The sequence below is a fragment of the Taudactylus pleione genome, unplaced genomic scaffold, assembly GCF_031769625.1.
Source record: "Taudactylus pleione unplaced genomic scaffold, aTauple2 ptg000374l, whole genome shotgun sequence".
Taxonomy (NCBI): Eukaryota; Metazoa; Chordata; class Amphibia; order Anura; family Myobatrachidae; genus Taudactylus; species Taudactylus pleione.
Window position 1 is genome coordinate 3,438,708 of NW_028284775.1, and position 18,563 is coordinate 3,457,270.

The following is an 18,563-nucleotide window of genomic DNA, read 5'->3' on the forward strand; positions in this document are numbered from 1 at the left end:
CAGACACTTGGGTTCTCGAGGTGGTCTCCCACGGGTACGCCCTCTCTTTCCGGCACAGACCCCCGGATCGATTTTTCACCACGGGTCTACCATCAGACCGGAACAAGGCCACGGAGCTGCGGAAGGTCTTACACACTATGCTCCAGGCTGGAGTTATAGTGCCTGTTCCATTCTCCCAGAGGGTCCAGGGTTTCTATTCCAATCTCTTTTTGGTGCAGAAACCCAATGGGTCGTATCGTCCGATTCTCAACCTCAAAGCTCTCAACAAGTCTTTGCGGGTGCCGAAGTTTCGGATGGAGACCCTACGGTCCATCATTCTGGCGCTGGAACCTGGGGACTACATGGTGTCATTGGACATACAGGACGCTTACCTGCATGTCCCTATTCTTTTGCGCCATCAACAGTTCCTCAGGTTTGCAATCCGCAGCGACCACTTTCAGTTTCGGGCGTTGCCTTTTGGCCTGGCGACAGCACCGCGTGTATTCACCAAGGTGATGGCAGTCATGGCGGCTTCTCTGCGGCTGCAGGGAGTCCGCATGTTGCCGTACTTGGATGACCTTTTATTAGTGGCAGGATCTCCGGAGCTCCTTCTGCGCCACTTGGACCTGACCATTGCGCTACTGCAACGGCACGGCTGGTTAATAAACTGGCAGAAGTCCACTCTAATCCCGTCTCGGCGGATTCTGCACCTCGGAGCCTTATTGGACTCGGGACAGCAAAGGATCTTTGTGACGGGGGAAAAGATCTCTGCCTTACAGTCGAGGGTGCGCAGTTGTCTGCACAGCCGCCGGGTGTCTCTACACTCGGCAATGAGGTTAATGGGCTCCATGGTGTCGGTGTTCGACATGGTGGAATATGCCCAGTTTCACTCCAGACCTCTGCAGCACCTGATCCTGTCCAAGTGGAACGGGCTGCCTCAGTCTCTAAAGTCCCAGACGATAGTGCTCACCCCGGAGGTTTGCCTGTCCCTTGCCTGGTGGTTGCAGACGACCCATCTCAGCAAGGGACGTCCGTTCTGGGTACCAAATTGGGTCCTGTTGACAACGGACGCCAGTCTTCGGGGCTGGGGAGCAGTTTAGGGTCCACACTTGTTCCAGGGCAGGTGGACTTCGACAGAAGCGGAACTTCCAATAAATATCTTGGAACTCCGTGCGGTCTTCAATGCTCTCCAGGAGGCACATCGGGTTCTCCAGGGTCGCCCAGTGCAGGTCCAGTCGGACAATGCTACCACCGTGGCCTACATAAACCGGCAAGGAGGAACCCGAAGTCGGGCGGCTCTCGTAGAGGTGTCTCGGATCCTGGTATGGGTGGAGCGCAATCTTCCGGCCATATCAGCTGTCTAAATATCAGAGGTCCAGGGGGTTTTCCAGCTCTGTAGTGCGTACCATGTTACGAGCTCGGAAACCGTCTTCCGCGAGGATATACCATCGCGTGTGGCATACGTTCTTCCAGTGGTGTCGACCGAGAGGTTATGCACCGCGGGAGTTTCGTCTGTCTCGGATACTCGCCTTCCTACAAGCGGGTCTAGATCATGGGCTTCGCCTTGCTTCTTTGAAGGTACAGGTTTCGGCCCTGTCTGTCTGGTTTCACCGTAGGTTTGCTACAATCCCGGATGTGCGCACCTTTATGCAAGGTGTTCTCTGCATTCAGCCGCCCTTTGTTCCACCTGTGGCGCCTTGGGATTTGGCTGTGGTCCTGAGGGCTCTCCAGGGACCGCCGTTTGAACCACTGGGCTCGGTGGATCTTAAATGGCTAACAGCTAAGGCTGTTTTCCTTCTGGCCATAGCTTCGGCCAGACGTGTTTCTGATTTAGGGGCTCTTTCTTGTAGACCCCCTTTCTTGATTTTTCATGGGAACAGGGCAGTGCTCCGCACTCGGCCTGAATTTCTTCAGAAAGTTGTTTCCCAGTTTCATGTTAACGAGGAAATAGTTGTTCCGGCCTTTAACTCACCTGGCCTTTCAGTGAGTGAGGCCACTTTGGATGTTGTGCGGGCCTTAATGACTTATGTTGACCGCACTTCTTCGTTTAGGAAGTCGGACGCCTTGTTTGTCCTCTATGGCTTCCGTTAAAAGGGTTGGTCTGCTTCAAAGCAAACTTTGGCAGCCTGGATCCGTATGGCTATTTCTGAAGCTTATCTTCATGAAGGTCTGCCGGTTCCTCCTTCTTTGAAGGCTCATTCCACTAGGTCTGTGGGTCATTCGTGGGCAGCTCAACGTGGTGCCTCTGCAGTCCAGATCTGCAAGGCTGCTACATGGTCCTCTGTCCATACCTTCGTGAGGTATTACAGGTTTGACACCTTCGCCTCTCAGGATGCTTCCTTCGGGCGGCGGATTCTCCTTTCAGCACAGGAGCGTCCCCACCCTTAAAGGATACTGCTTTGGAACATCCCCAAGGTATCCTGTGGATACCCTATGGACCCTGAAGTAGAAAATATGAGATATGGTAAGAACTTACCTTTGTTATCTCTATTTCTACGAAGTCCATAGGGTTCCACAGGACTCGCACCCTGTCGCACTTGTGCTGCAGATGGGCTGTGTTCTGGTCACCGGTTTTTCCGTCTCCCTCTGGTGAGAGTGTGATTCTTGTGTGTATCCAGATCTTCTTTCTCTCTCTATGGCTTGGTAACTAACTGAGGTGCCTTGGCTCGGGGGCAGGGTATAGGAGGGGGACCCTAGTGCATCCTGGGAGGCTGAAAGCTTAACTCTATGGTGCCCGATGACTGACGTCACACCTATACCCAAGGTATCCTGTGGAACCCTATGGACTTCGTAGAAATAGAGATAACAAAGGTAAGTTCTTACCATATCTCATATTTTCTATATACTGTAACAGTGACATTACTATGGTAAATCCTATATGGTAAGAGTTGTTGAAGGCACCTCCATTGGGGCCCTCTCAGCTGGTTTCCCAAATACAACCTATGCAGGTCCCTACGCCCAGCCAGGGGTCCAGACCACAATCACAGCAGAGACTATTTTAAACAAGTCAGGGAGCACTGTGCCTCTCAATAAAGCAACAAGCAACACTTTCTTTACACCTATGTCCCAACACTTTCTTTACACCTATGTCCCAACACTTTCTTTACACCTATGTCCCAACACTTTCTTTACACCTATGTCCCAACACTTTCTTTACACCTATGTCCCAACACTTTCTTTACACCTATGTCCCAACACTTTCTTTACACCTATGTCCCAACACTTTCTTTACACCTATGTCCCAACACTTTCTTTACACCTATGTCCCAACACTTTCTTTACACCTATGTCCCAACACTTTCTTTACACCTATGTCCCAACACATTATTTACACCTATGTCCCAACACATTATTTACACCTATGTCCCAACACTTTATTTACTCCTATGTCCCAACACTTTATTTACTCCTATGTCCCAACACTTTATTTACTCCTATGTCCCAGTGTCTTTGTTCACCACAGCACATACTGTACAACAACATCACATTAGGTGACTGCGTTTCTATAACCTCCTACCCTATACCTAATTAAGGACACTGGACATCTCTAGATTGAAGCAGCACCCAACCCCTATATATTTGAGTGCAGTCTCACCTATGTCCCAACACTTTATTTACACCTGTGTCCCAACACTTTATTTACACCTGTGTCCCAACACTTTATTTACACCTATGTCCCAACGCTTTATTTACACCTGTGTCCCAACACTTTATTTACACCTATGTCCCAGTGCCTTTGTTCACCACAGCACATACTGTACAACAACATCACATTAGGTGACTGCGTTTCTATAACCTCCTACCCTATACCTAATTAAGGACACTGGACATCTCTAGATTGAAGCAGCACCCAACCCCTATATATTTGAGTGCAGTCTCACCTATGTCCCAACACTTTATTTACACCTATGTCCCAACACTTTATTTACACCTGTGTCCCAACACTTTATTTACACCTATGTCCCAACACTTTATTTACACCTGTGTCCCAACACTTTATTTACACCTGTGTCCCAACACTTTATTTACACATGTGTCCCAACACTTTATTTACACCTGTGTCCCAACACTTTATTTACACCTGTGTCCCAACACTTTATTTACACCTGTGTCCCAACACTTTATTTACACCTGTGTCCCAACACTTTATTTACACCTGTGTCCCAACACTTTATTTACACCTGTGTCCCAACACTTTATTTACACCTGTGTCCCAACACTTTATTTACACCTGTGTCCCAACACTTTATTTACACCTATGTCCCAACACTTTATTTACACCTGTGTCCCAGTGCCTTTGTTCACCACAGCACATACTGTACAACAACATCACATTAGGTGACTGCGTTTCTATAACCTCCTACCCTATACCTAATTAAGGACACTGGACATCTCTAGATTGAAGCAGCACCCAACCCCTATATATTTGAGTGCAGTCACACCTATGTCCCAACACTTTATTTACACCTGTGTCCCAACACTTTATTTACACCTATGTCCCAACACTTTATTTACACCTGTGTCCCAACACTTTATTTACACCTATGTCCCAACACTTTATTTACACCTGTGTCCCAACACTTTATTTACACCTGTGTCCCAACACTTTATTTACACCTGTGTCCCAACACTTTATTTACACCTGTGTCCCAACACTTTATTTACACCTGTGTCCCAACACTTTATTTACACCTGTGTCCCAACACTTTATTTACACCTGTGTCCCAACACTTTATTTACACCTGTGTCCCAACACTTTATTTACACCTGTGTCCCAACACTTTATTTACACCTGTGTCCCAACACTTTATTTACACCTGTGTCCCAACACTTTATTTACACCTGTGTCCCAACACTTTATTTACACCTGTGTCCCAACACTTTATTTACACCTGTGTCCCAGTGCCTTTGTTCACCACAGCACATACTGTACAACAACATCACATTATTGTGTCACCATGGTATAGTTAGTTGTATATAATGGCAATAATTAGCTTTATTTTTACACTGCCATTTAGATGTGAGTTTGGACACTTCCCTCTCATATTTCTGCACATTATACATCTGCCCATCTGTAGTGCAACATGGTTTTACCAAGATGTAAACTTTTGTGCTCCCAACTCAAATCAACCCCTGAAAATGTGCAACTTTATAACAATAACTGCGTAAGGTTAGCAACACACCAGCTTTCTGACCTATTACTACAATAATCTGAAAACTTGCAAAGGAGCAAATAATGCTATTTTCTGTTGTGTTGTAAATATGCTACACATACAGTTCGCCATCTTTGCACTTACATTTATGCTGGCATCCTTCACAAGTGACTTCTATACGTGTTCTTTATTACCTGTAAAATAAAAATACATTTATCTCACATTTAGTACCCCATGATGACTTTTCTTCGCTTTTTGGAGTTTAGTACATAGGGGACAGATCGTAGTCCCCATAGACAATAATGAGGACTGCGATCTGAAGTTCTAATTAGCATTTTGCCGGAGATTTCTGTGAAATCTCCTGCATTGTGTTATTAGTACATAGGATCGATACATAAAATTATGCAGAAACTGCAGTTTCTGCATAATTGTATGTAAAAATCAGCTTGATACATAGGCCCCTTTTAATCCTTTCACAGTTTCCCCCCTTGATACGTAACACAAAACGTGAACTACAAATCACATACATCCATGGCCAAAAGTTTTGAGAATGACACAAGTATTGGGTTTCACAAAGTCTGCTGCTTCAGTTTTTAATATGACAATTTGCATATACTCCAGAATGTCATGAAGAGTGATCAGATGAATTGCAATTAATTGCAAAGTCCCTCTTTGCCATGACAATGAACTTAATCCAAAAAACAACGTTTCCACTGCATTTCAGCCCTGCCACGAAAGGACCAGCTGACTTAATTTCAGTGATTCTCCCGTTAACACAGGTGAGAGTGTTGACGAGGACAAGGCTGGAGATCACTCTGTTATGTTACTTGAGTTAGAACAGTGATTACCAACCTCGGTCCTCAAGGCACACTAACAGTCCTGGTTTTAGTGATATCCATGATTGTGCACAGATGGTTAAATCAAAATAACTGAGGTACTAATTAAGTCACATGCTTGAGTATGGCTGTCCCCAAAACCTGGACTGTTAGTTGGGAACCACAGAGTTAGAATAACAGACTGGAAGCTTTAAAAGGAGGGTGGAGCTTGAAATCATTGTTCTTCCTCTGTTAACCATGGTTACCTGCAAAGAAACACGTGCAGTCATCATTGCTTTGCACAAAAAGGGCTTCACAGGCAAGGATATTGTTGCTAGTAAGACTGCATCTAAATCAACCATTTATCAAATCATCAAGAACTTCAAGGAGAGAGGTTCAATAGTTGTGAAGAAGGCTTCAGGGCGCCCAAAAACGTCCAGCAAGTGCCAGGACAGTCTCCTAAAGCTGTTTCAGCGGTGGGATCGGGGCACCATCAGTGCAGAGCTTGCTCAGGAATGGCAGCAGGCAGGTGTGAGTACAATCAAAAAAGTATAAAAAAACCAAGCGCTCTAAACCATACACATGTATATTGGTATTTGAAAACAAGGTCTAAATCCAATCAACAGCTGCTATCCTAAAAATAGGTCTGTGCCTTACCTATTACCAGAAAAATTAAAACAAAAATAATAGACAGCGCTAAATAGACAGGGTTTAATAATATAAATAATACATTGAAAAATAAACAATCGCTAAAAAATTAATGTAACCCATTAATTTTTTAGCGATTGTTTATTTTTCAATGTATTATTTATATTATTAAACCATGTCTATTTAGCGCTGTCTATTATTTTTGTTTTAATTTTTCAGGTGTGAGTACAACTTCACGCACAGTGAGGCGAAGACTTTTGGAGGATGGCCTGGTGTCAAGAAGGGCAGCAAAGAAGCCACTTCTCTCCAGTAAAAATATCAGGGACACACTGGTATTCTGCAAAGGTAAAGGGATTGGACTGGTATAAAGTTATTTTCTCTGATGAATCCCCTTTCAGATTGTTTGGGGCATCTGAAAAAATGCTTGTCTGGAGAAGGAAAGGTGAGCGCTACCATCAGTCCTGTGTCATGCCAACAGTAAAGCATCCTGACACCATTCATGTGTGGGTTTGCTACTCACAGCTATGAATAAAGAATGGTACCAAAACATCTTCCAAGAGCAACTTCTCCCAACCATCCAAGAACAGTTTGGTGATGAACAATGCATTTTCCAGCATGATGGAGCACCTTGCCATAAGGTAAAAGGGTATGCAGTCGGGATGCCGATCATCTTCATCCCGGCAAGGGTCTAATGACAGGCGGCGAAATCCCGACCCCTGTCATTTTACCTACGCCGGACGCGGACAGCCGCGGGAGGGGAGGGTTGGGTTAGGGGCTCCCGGGGGGGGACTTAGGGTTAGGCTCCCCCCCCCCGGGAGCTTTAGGGTTAGGCTAGGGGAAGGGGAGGTTAGGGTTAGGCACCTCTGGGTGGAGGTTAGGGTTTGGCACCCTACCGGGAGAATTGGGTTTAGGCTGCGGGGAAGGGGGGATTAGGTTTAGGCACTTACAGGGGGGGTTAGGGTTAGGAACTTGGGGGGAGGTTAGGGTTAGGCACCCCTAAGGGAGGGTTAGGCGGGGTTTGGTTAGTAAATTCAAAAATACTTTACTGTTGGGATTAGAACCTCCGGTCTTCCAGGGTCAGGATTAGAACCCTGTTCTTCGGTTTTATACCGATCCCGGTAAAAGTGATAACTAAGTGTCTTGGGGAACAAAACATCAAAATTTTGGGTCCATGGCCAGGAAACTGCCTTAATCCCATTGAGAACTTGTGGTCAATCCTCAAGAGGTGGGTGGACAAACAAAAATCCACAAATTCTGACAAACTCCAAGCATTGATTAGGCAAGAATGGGCGGCCATCAGTCAGTATGTGGCCCAGAAGTTGATTGACAGCATGCCAGTGTGAATTGCAGAGGTCTTGAAAAAGAAGGATCAAAACTGCAAATATTGACTCTTTGCATAATCTTTAATGTATTTGTCAATAAAAGCCTTTGACACTTATGAAATACTTGTAATTTTACTTCATTATACCATAGTAACATCTGACAATAAGGTCTAAAAACACTGAGGCAGCAAACTTTGTGAAAACCAATATTTGTGTCATTCTCAAAACTTTTGGCCATGGCTGTATATGGGGTGAGATAAAAAATGTGATAATCTAGGAGCCAGACATTACCTCACCAGTTTTTAGTAAAAGTTAAAGAAATGTTGCCTTTGTACATAGGAAGGATAGATAAAGCTGTGAAAACTATAGTCAAAATGCTGTTTTTCACAAATGTAATCACCTATTGGTACTTGATACATAGGCCCCTATGACCTTACAAGATACTTTACAAAAAAAGAAACTTACTATTTCTACCATATACATATAGAAAAACATTTGCATATTTGATTTCACTTTTCAGTGCAGTGTGGTAATCATGACCATAATTTGCCTGCTTTATTCATTCTAAATTGTGTATTATCCGCTATACTGCTGATGTGAATAGCTGCAATACTTACATTGTATTACATCATACATCATAATGCCCATTGAAAGATCCTGTGCTTAGAGAAATACATGATCTCTAAAATTTTCAAGTCTTTATAAACATATTTTGTACCAAATGGTTTCAGATGTGGTTACAAAGTAACCCTCTGAGCTTGACAGTGTTGACAATGTTAATAATGGACAAATTAGCATGCATACTTTGTTTAATTAATATTCTAAATAGCAGTGGTTGCCAAACTTTCTTGAATCACAGTGCCCTAGAGCAGTGGTCTCCAACCTGTAGCTCGCGAGCTACCGGTAGCTTGCAGTCTTAATTTTGGTAGTTCACCTAGCTGCAGTACTGCCGAGTAGGAAGTGACGTGTGCGCCACCATGGCATCAACGCCATGGGTGGATCCACAGGGAAGCATGTCAGGTGATTGCCGCAGCCTCTACAGCAGTCATCTGACGGTCTTCCCCGTGGTTCCTCCCACAGTGTCTATGCTACGGCGGAGCGAGTAACTCCCGCCCAGCCCTACCGGAAAATCACACAACAGCCCTACCTATATCTTTTGCTCCTCTACTGCAAGTACCTCCTCGGAGCCAGTAATTAACAGTAAAATGTGCCTGTGCTTACATTTTATTTACACCCTACAACTTTATCGCTGTAATAATTAAATGCATTTTTATTTTCTATGAAATTTTTGTTTTTTTTATTAAATTGCCTTCAATTGTTCGGTTAATAGCCAGATTTTTTTTTCTACAATTTTAGTAGCTCTTTAGGAGGTTTAATTTTTCTAAAGTAGCTCACACCGCAATTAACGTTGGAGACCACTGCCCTAGATTGTCAACATTTTCTTGATAGCACCCCTAGGCCAAAAGTTTATTTTTGAGAAGTTCAACAAAAATGATTACATAAATTGGTTGTTAGGATCAGTTATGTGGCGGTGGACAGGGTTAAGCTTCTATTTGTCTATGTATTTTATGCTGTTTACTGCCAATTACATTGACCATAAAATTTTGATTTGGTAATGGACTTCAAACCCATTATACCCCTTCGAGTAAGACGGCACCCGGTCTTGGAACCACTGCTATTTAGTAAAGGCATCACCTGATGACTGTGGAGGGAAGGAAATAATTGTACCAGTCTTGTCAAAATTATAATGTGAGAATCGGTTTCAGCTATGCTTTGGTTATCTGTCATGCGTCAATGCATAAGAGCCCAAGTGTAAAATTATTGTTTACTTTTTGTTATGTACCAAGGAAGTTCAAAGATCTATGAATTTATAGCAGCCAATCAGCGTTTGATTTATTGTCTAACATGTGGTAGAATATCCAAAGCTGATGGTTTGCTGTAAGTAGATGCATCAGTGCCCTTTCTCCCCTTGTTAGTAGATAAAGCTGGACACATACGCACTGATTTTGGCATATTAGTCTGATGTCCATGCTTGTGTGTCTCCAAAGCAGACTTTTGAATGATACAATTGAAATCAATTAGGCACAGCAGAAAATCTATGTGGCCCGTGTGCATGGGGGTTCCGGACTATAGACAGACAGTAATTAGTTAGACAATGTCTAGATAGACACCAGATGTTAGACAGTTAATAGTTAGACAAGGATAAAAGTTCGACACAGACAAAAGTCACACACTAAAGTTAGCCATGTAAAAAGTTCGACAGGTACAAAAGATCGATAGCATCAAAAGTTCGACATGAAAAAGATTGACACAAAAATGGTCGACCAAACTGTGTGCCATGGCGCCCTGGGGTGCCGTGGAAAAAATGCTGATACACTAGGGAGCCGTGATTCAAAAAGTTTGGGAATCACTGCACTAGACTGAGTTTTTAATTTATCAGATACCTTTAACTGATTATATCAAGGTAAGAGAGACACTACAGCATGGTTATCAGTAGTTTTGTTTATTGGAGTACTACATTAATTTCTACTGAATTTATGTTGCTAATAATATATTTTATTCCTGCAGTTTGATTTAAAGAACCATCGTGTCTTCTTAAGACGAACGAAGTATGATGCGTTACGGAAAGAAGACTTATTTGTCGGAAACAAAATAAATGTTTTTTCCCGTCAGCTTCATTTAGTTGACTATGGTGATCAGTACACTGCCCGCAAGGTTGGCAGTAAAAAAGAAAAGTATGTATTACTCCTTGGTAAATCTGCATGTTCTAATTTGTACAACACTCCGATGTCTTCTAAATATAGTATTAATGTTCTAATTTTCAGCGTCTGTGTTCATATACAGCATCAGAAGATAAAATCGGCTTACTGTTTAAATCCTTTTTTGTTTGTCACATTCCTAATAAGCTAGGTCAGTAAGCTACGTGTTCTGCGGAGGTGAAGTTATAAAAAATTAATAATAACGGTACAGCTTTCTGTGTAGCTAAAGTGATCTGTCTCTCTCATCTCTTGCATGCACTTGCTTTGATTGTTTTTTTTTCTCTAACCAGTCGTCATTCTTTGCTACATTATTAATCCCACTTAAACATCTAACACACTTCTGTTACTTCTCTCTCTCTCTCTCTTTCGTTCTCAGTTCCAATCTCATTGTCTCGCTTCTCTCCTCCTTATTTGGCCCATTTTCTATTTTTATTAGTCTTGCTCACTTGTTATTTCTTAGTGATCAAAATGATGATTCTTTTAAATAAGTTTCTATACTTAATAACATTTTGAAATGAAAGTATTAAAAGGGTAGGAACCCCCCACTACATTGCAGTAGTTATAATAATAAGGCTCGGGAGCTATCATCTGTTAGAGGTGGCCCAGGCCAGAAAAGCCGCCCCAGGCTAAGATGTGAGCGTCACACAACAGACTCACTTTCTACCTTGGTATAAACGACTTGGCTAGGTATGCCCTGCTCCTTCCAAGTCTTAATCTGAGTTTCATCTGCAACTTTGTTAAAAATAAAGATAAATAATTATTATCCATCACCGCAGATAGGATTTAAAGTGTTACTGATATAGGACAAACAGCTCAAATGACAAAGTATATCATGCAAGTTTGTTTACTGTCAATGCATGAGGCATGAATCCACCAATCAACAATCAGTAGAGAGCACTATTTGTAACATTGGGCAGATGTTTGAAGCTCTGTAAAGTGATAAAGTGCAGAGTGATAAACCACCAGCCAATCAGCTCCCAACTGTCATGTTACAGGCTGTTTTTGAAAAATAACAGTTGGGAGCTGATTGGTTGGTTGTTTATTACTCTCCACTTTATCACTTCCCAGAGCTTCATACATCTGCCCCATTGTTATTTAAGTCACTTCCAAAATGAGATAAGTGATGTTGCAAAAGCCCTTTTGTAACTAAAGAACAAGTAAAGCAATTTTTGTCTACTAATATAGAGCACGTATATCTAAAGCAAGAGTTTATAAATGATACAAATAAAATAATACTTAAAAGGGAGCTGCAGACAGAAGCTAACTTTTTAATGTCCCCAATTAACTAAACCTCATTGTTCCATTGCCCAGAACCCTGGTGGTTTGGCAGATACCCCCATCATCACATGTAGCAACTGTTTTTTCAGGGTGGACTGGATGGAAAAATTTGAATGCAAACTAAACTCTGTCCAATCAGCTTTAGTCTGACAGCTCCAGACAACACAGTTTATATTATAACATCTCCAGGCTCCTCCAGTCCCTAAACATTTGAACTCTTGCTTTCAGTATAGACTGTCTGCCAACGGTGCAAGAAATATGTTCTGGTTACAAACTAGGCAATCTGCTTCACCCTCCATCATGCTATGTTGATGTCTGATCATATTACAATTCTATTTAAGATATACTGCTTCTATAAATCTTGTATTTTAAACATATAAGAGACAGACACAGGAATGTTAGATTGGCAAATACAGTTGAACTAGCAACTGAAATCATGAGATGCATGAGCCCTCCTTCCCAATATTTGATGAGAAGGAACAGACCACATACAGTATTTAGTTACTAATAGCCAATGCTTTTTGCCCCTTATTCTTGGCAGTAGCAGGGGCTTTTCTAAAGAGGAGGGGGCCCGTGTGCAGTCTCCGATATGGGCCCCCTCCTCACTAGAGTGTGCCCAGAGTCTATAGCGCATGCAGAGGTCCCCGGGAAAATGGCCATGGCGGCCATTTTCCCTGTACTGCGCATGCGCTAATGATGGAAAAATGGACGCGGCGGCCATTTTTCAGCTGTTTATACAGGCGGAGACACTGGAGCCAATGTGGGACTCCAGGGAGGTACGTTTTATGGGTGCAGGGTGTGTGGTGCGGGCCCCCCCCTGGACCCAGGGGCCCGTGTGCCCCGCACATCCTGCACCCATTATAAATACGCCCCAGGGCAGTAGTGTTCTCTCTCCACAAGTCAGTGACCCTTTGTGAGGCCTTTGTCTGGTTGTGGCCTAGGGTTGGCCGTTACTCACCCCAGCACCTGCTTCCCCTGACCTCTCGAGCGGTCAGACGTCCGGTGCAGTGACAAGTGACGTGCTGAGGATTATGCCGAAAGGACCACGTAGACATCCATGAGCTTCTCCGTGTCTTGGTTGCTGCGGTCGCCATCATGGACGCAGCCATGACAGTCTTCATCACCTGATTACCCTTTACCCAATGGTAGCGTGGTGGTTGTCAGCTGACGTTATCCTCCTATGAACTGCTACCTTAGGGTATATAACTTGGCTCGGGACAGCAGGAAGTTGTCGTTACCACTAGTGTTTGTTTGCCGTCACTTCGTTCCAGGTTCCCTTGGTGTTTACTCTTGAGTCATCTCTAGTTATTCTCCTGTGCCAGCGGTGCGACTGGATAACTTGCCCGCGTGCTCTGTACATCCTCCGAGAACAACCACAGTGTCACTCTCCTGTGCCAGCAATGTGACTGGATACCTTGCCCGCGTACTCAGCACATCCTCCGAGTACAACCACTGTGTCACCCTCCTGTGCCAGTGGTGTGTCTAATACGTTGCCCGCGTACTCAGCACATCCTCCGAGTACAACCACAGTGTCACTCTCCTGTGCCAGTGGTGTGTCTGATACCTTGCCCGCGTACTCAGCACAAAATCCAAATGCAAAATCCTCGCTAGTGCCTCTTTCAGAGGTACATTCTTCTGGGCCTCATCGCTGTTATCTCCCTCCATTTCCCACCTGTATCGGATACTGGACCAAAGGGCCACGACCTGCTTGTTGGGTGCAGCTTAAACCCATATCAGCTTGGAGGGTTCACTGGTTAGAGGTTAGACTCCGCGCCTTTGGTTAGGTCTCGAAAACATCTGATACTTGTGGATGAGGAGGACATACATCCAGGCCCCTCGCCTCTGATTCCTTCCACAATCCGGGACCTCCGCTTTCAGCTCCTCAGTAGGAGATTCCCCTGAGCCAGCCGTGACATCCTTATTTATGCAGCACACAGAGCAATATATGGTTTCTAGTAAGCTGATCTATTGAACAGTAAATTGAAAATGTCATATTACCAATTGTCCATGAAAGCAGAAATAATTGTTAAATAGTTCTTAAGTACAGATTTTAAATGAAAATTTTCTGTACTTTATGTTCTCACACCCTCTATTCTTTCTGCATGTGCTTATTAACCGTTTTCTCTCTTTCCATCTTCTCTTATGGTTGATATATAGTATTGCAGCACGATACATATAAAGTCTGCACAAAACTCTTAGCTAGTCTCTTAAATTGGGACCTGCTTCCTGGATTTTTCAAGATGCCTTTTCATGTATAATCGAATGCAGCTATCTATGTCACTATCAGTCAGATAGAGTTCTGTTGCCTGGTTGCGATTATTTTCACAGTGATTTTCATGATCAGATTTAATAAGCTGAACATTTGATGCCTTGTGAACTTTAATAATGGTTTTGACCACTTGTATTTTTTATTCCACAGAACACTGGCGATGATAAAACCTGATGCCATACTCAAAATGGGCTCAATTATTGAAGCAATTTTAGATTCAGGATTTTTTATTACAAAAGCCAAGATGGTTTTACTTTCTCGGTAAGTATCTGTTTGACAAATGGTTCCCTATATGAGGAGATAGATTAATTTACGAGGTAAAAGAAAAAAATATGATTTATGAAGGCGATAAGAAAACTCCGTGTTGATAGCAGTAGTGTTCTGTCTAGTTTATATTGTATACACAAAGTGCCTGTTGAAATGCCAGGATTGCTCTTATAAATGGATGCAGACACAAACTGCTACGTCAATGTCTTACTGAGGGGTGGAAGGCAAGAACTGTGTGTTCTCTTGTCTTTCATTCAATCTCAGCTGAAAATGAGCGCTCTTTCTCTGATATTACTTGCAACATGTAGCTTATGGTAAGTGGGAATTAGGGATGTACCAAATCATGGTTTGGTTCAGGGTACAGCCAAATGTTCAGGGCTTTTAGAGCATCTGACCCCAGTTATTTAGTATACTCAGTACTAGCTGGGATATCCAGCGTTGTCTGGGTTGAATAATGGACCTGGAAGTACATCTGCAGCCTTCATTTATTACATTGCAGACCAACACTGGAGACCATGACACATGAAAATGTGGTTGAAGGAAATTAGTAACAGTCAGAGCAGGTGCTCCCTGCTTTTCCGTTGTAGCTCTGCCTGCTCCCCACTGGTACATATAAACCTGTGCCTTCAGATAACTGCAGTTTTAGGCACTGGAAGACATCCTGAGCGAACTTGCTTAAACAAAAAATTCAAATCAGAGACTCTACGGCCTAATTGGTGGGCACCATGTAGACCTCCATGGCCCTGAAGAACTTCAAACATAACCAAAAACCTAATACTAATACTAGTCAAACTACATCACCATGACAAATTTGGTGGAGCTAGGTACAAAACTCTGGCCGTGCTGGACAGACACACACACTTTCTCGCTTATTATCTTCATCTTCTGTATATACAGCATAGTTAGCAATTTTTTGAATTATTAATGATATATTTATTTGCAAACATATTTCTTTCTCATCTAAATGGCAAGCTTTACATTTTTGCTGGTACACTACTTATCAATTTCTATAGACTGCTAATTTCTATAAATCTGATAAATTATATGGTACTTTTTGAAGAGTTTTATATATATATTCTCTCTCTCTCTCTCTCTCTCTCTCTCTCTCTCTCTCTCTCTCTCTCTCTCTCTCTCTCTCTCTCTCTCTCTCTCTCTCTCTCTCTCCTCTCTCCTCTCTCCTCTCTCCTCTCTCCTCTCTCTAAAATGCCCCATCTGCAGTTGTATTTGCTTTGATTTTATAGTGTTTCTAACATACCAGCTATTTGTAAAGATTGTTATCTCTCTTAAATGTTTTCTTTTTTCCATTATGTCCTCACCACCTAAAACTGGTATCAAACTGTAAGATGTGTGTGACTGAAAACAATTGGTAAATGTCATGTTGTAGCAGCAGCTATTTCCTATACCATCACTTAAGGCCAGATTGGGAATAATAAACAGCCCAGGCATGCAATGCACTACAGTGTTCTCCCCAGGCTGTTTTCTGCAGGCGCATCGCCCGGGCAGAAACCGCCTACCGCCCAGCAGTTCCCCCCGCCCCAATGCACCGCATTCCCGGTCACCTTCAGTGTGTCCTTGTTGACACGGATGATGGTTGCGACGCCGAACTGCGCCAACAACACATTCTTCACATTGAAGGCTCCATGTCCGCCGGCAATAAGGACATGTTAGTGAAGGTTCCAGATGACGGGACCCGGCGCATTGGGGTGGGGGGAGTGCTGGGCAGGGGACGTGGCATTGGGGCAGGGGGAGGTGCCGGGCAGGGGACACGGCATTGGGTCAGGTGAGAGTGCCAAGCAGGGGATGTGGCATTGGGGCGGGAGGTAGTTGCTATTTCCTATACCTTCACTTAAGGCCAGATTGGGAATAATAAACAGCCCAGGCATGCAATGCACTACAGTGTTCTCCCCAGGCTGTTTTCTGCAGGCGCATCGCCCGGGCAGAAACCGCCTACCGCCCAGCACTTCCCCCCGCCCCAATGCACCGCATTCCCGGTCACCCTCAGTGTGTCCTTGTTGACACGGATGATGGTTGCGACGCCGAACTGCTCCAACATCACATTCTTCGCATTGAAGGCTCCATGTCCGCCGGCAATAAGGACATGTTACTGAAGGTTCCAGATGACGGGACCCGGCGCATTGGAGTGGGGGGAGTGCCGGGCAGGGGACGTGGCATTGGGGCAGGGGGAGGTGCCGGGCAGGGGACACGGCATTGGGTCAGGTGAGAGTGCCAAGCAGGGGATGTGGCATTGGGGCGGGAGGTAGTTGTCCATCACAGTGCAGGGGCGGTGTCAGGCTGGAGGGCAAAGATCCCTCCTCCTGTATAAAAGTTCAGGCGGGAACAGTCACCTGAACTGATTAAAGAGAGCCTACAAGTGGAGCCAGTATCTGTAGAGCTGTATAAAAAATATATTCTATGTAGCCTGTAAGTGGGGGATGTTATTTCAAGTTTAAATCATTATAAGGTCAGCATTTAAAACATTTTATTATTGTGAAGGCCCCACCCGGGCTACTTCTTGATGCCACTCGGCTGAAAAAAATTTCTGGGGAGAACACTGGCACTAGTCCAGTGGTTCCCAAATGCGGTCCTCAAGACATATCCACGGTTGAGCACAGGTGGCTAAATCAAAGTGACTGAAGTACTAATTAAGTCACGGATATTCTTAAAACCTGGAATGTTAGGGTGCCCTGAGGACCGAGTTTGGGGACCTCTGCACTAGTCCAATTTTCATCTGCCCTATAATAAAAAAAAATGCCCATATAACTCCAGATTTGCCCCCATATTGACTTATTACACAAAACAATTGCCTCCATATTGTGCCAGAGGTTTTATTATACCAGTATTCAGGGTCATATCCAGAACTTTCTTGGTCTTATAGCAACATTCTGTAGAGGCCCCTTCTTCATTGCTTCGAGATAGACACCTCTCTACACAGTGGTTGTTCATTGTATGCCCCATAATAGTGCCCTAGTTTATTTTATTCCCCATATAGTACTAGTGCCCTAGTTCATTTTATGAACCATAGTAGTGCTCTAGTTCATTTTATGCCGCATAGTAGTGTCCCAGGTCACATATTATACCACACAGTGCCCCCTGTTCAAATTATGCCACATTGTAGTACTGACAATACACATTATGCTACACATTTCCCCAGTTCACATTATGCAGCACAGTGTCCCTAGTACATATTATGCTATATTGTAGTGCCCCCAGTTCATATTATGTCACACTGTAGTGCCCCCAGTTAATATTATGCACCGTTACAGTGCCCCCAGTTTACATTATGCCAAATTACATTGCTCCAGTTCATATTATGCCACATAACAGTGCCCCAAATACATTATAATATCGACTATACTCTCCTTATCAATATAACACATAAACACACTTACCATTATAACATCTACTACACAAACCACTGACTGAATATGGATTGCCACCTGATTAGGCAGCCTTATCCTACATAGAGGTTTGGGAAGAGATTATACTATATCCCATTGACCGCTTAAACTGGCTCACCTTATTTGCCAATGGTGACACTTCAAGTGCTCCATCCCTTTTGGCAGCTATTGAATCTAATGCCGGGTACACACTAGACGATATGTCAACTGATCCGGCCGGATCGGATGAAATATCGGGCACATAGGACCTCATTCAGGGGCGGTCGCACGGAGCGATTTGTCTTAGCGAGCGATGTTTTTTTCATCTGCGCATGCGTGTACATGGCAGTGCGCGTGCGCAAGCCTGTCTTCCCGATCGCAATCCTCTTGCTCGCTAGTCACTACGAGGTCGTAGCTGTGATTGACATTTCATGCCATTTGTGGGTGTTTACAGGGGAAGGTGCTTGTGAACGGGGGTGTGGTGGTGTGCACGCAGGCGTGGTTGACCTTAAAAAAGGTGTTTTAAGGGTGTGCATATATTACTGAGCGAGTCATCACACACGTCAACTCGTTGCAATAACGACGCTACTGCTCGCAGAGCTAAGGGTAGCCCAGGGTCTACCTTAAGCATTGCAAGTGCTGGCGTTGGTTTCTGCCTCAAGCGATGTTTGTAGGCAATTAACAATGTAACAGGTG

At 43.9% G+C, this 18,563-nt stretch overlaps 1 protein-coding gene across 2 annotated transcripts in view; it reads left to right on the top strand.

The window, feature by feature from the left end:
* NME7 (NME/NM23 family member 7) overlaps positions 1 to 18,563 on the top strand; it is a 194,536-nt gene that overhangs the window by 63,334 nt on the left and 112,639 nt on the right. For both annotated transcript variants that reach the window (XM_088444953.1, XM_088444954.1), the window contains exons 3-4: positions 10,486 to 10,652; positions 14,374 to 14,484. In XM_088444953.1, the coding sequence (XP_088301079.1) occupies positions 10,486 to 10,652; positions 14,374 to 14,484 (278 nt within the window). The remainder of the gene's footprint in view (positions 1 to 10,485; positions 10,653 to 14,373; positions 14,485 to 18,563) is intronic.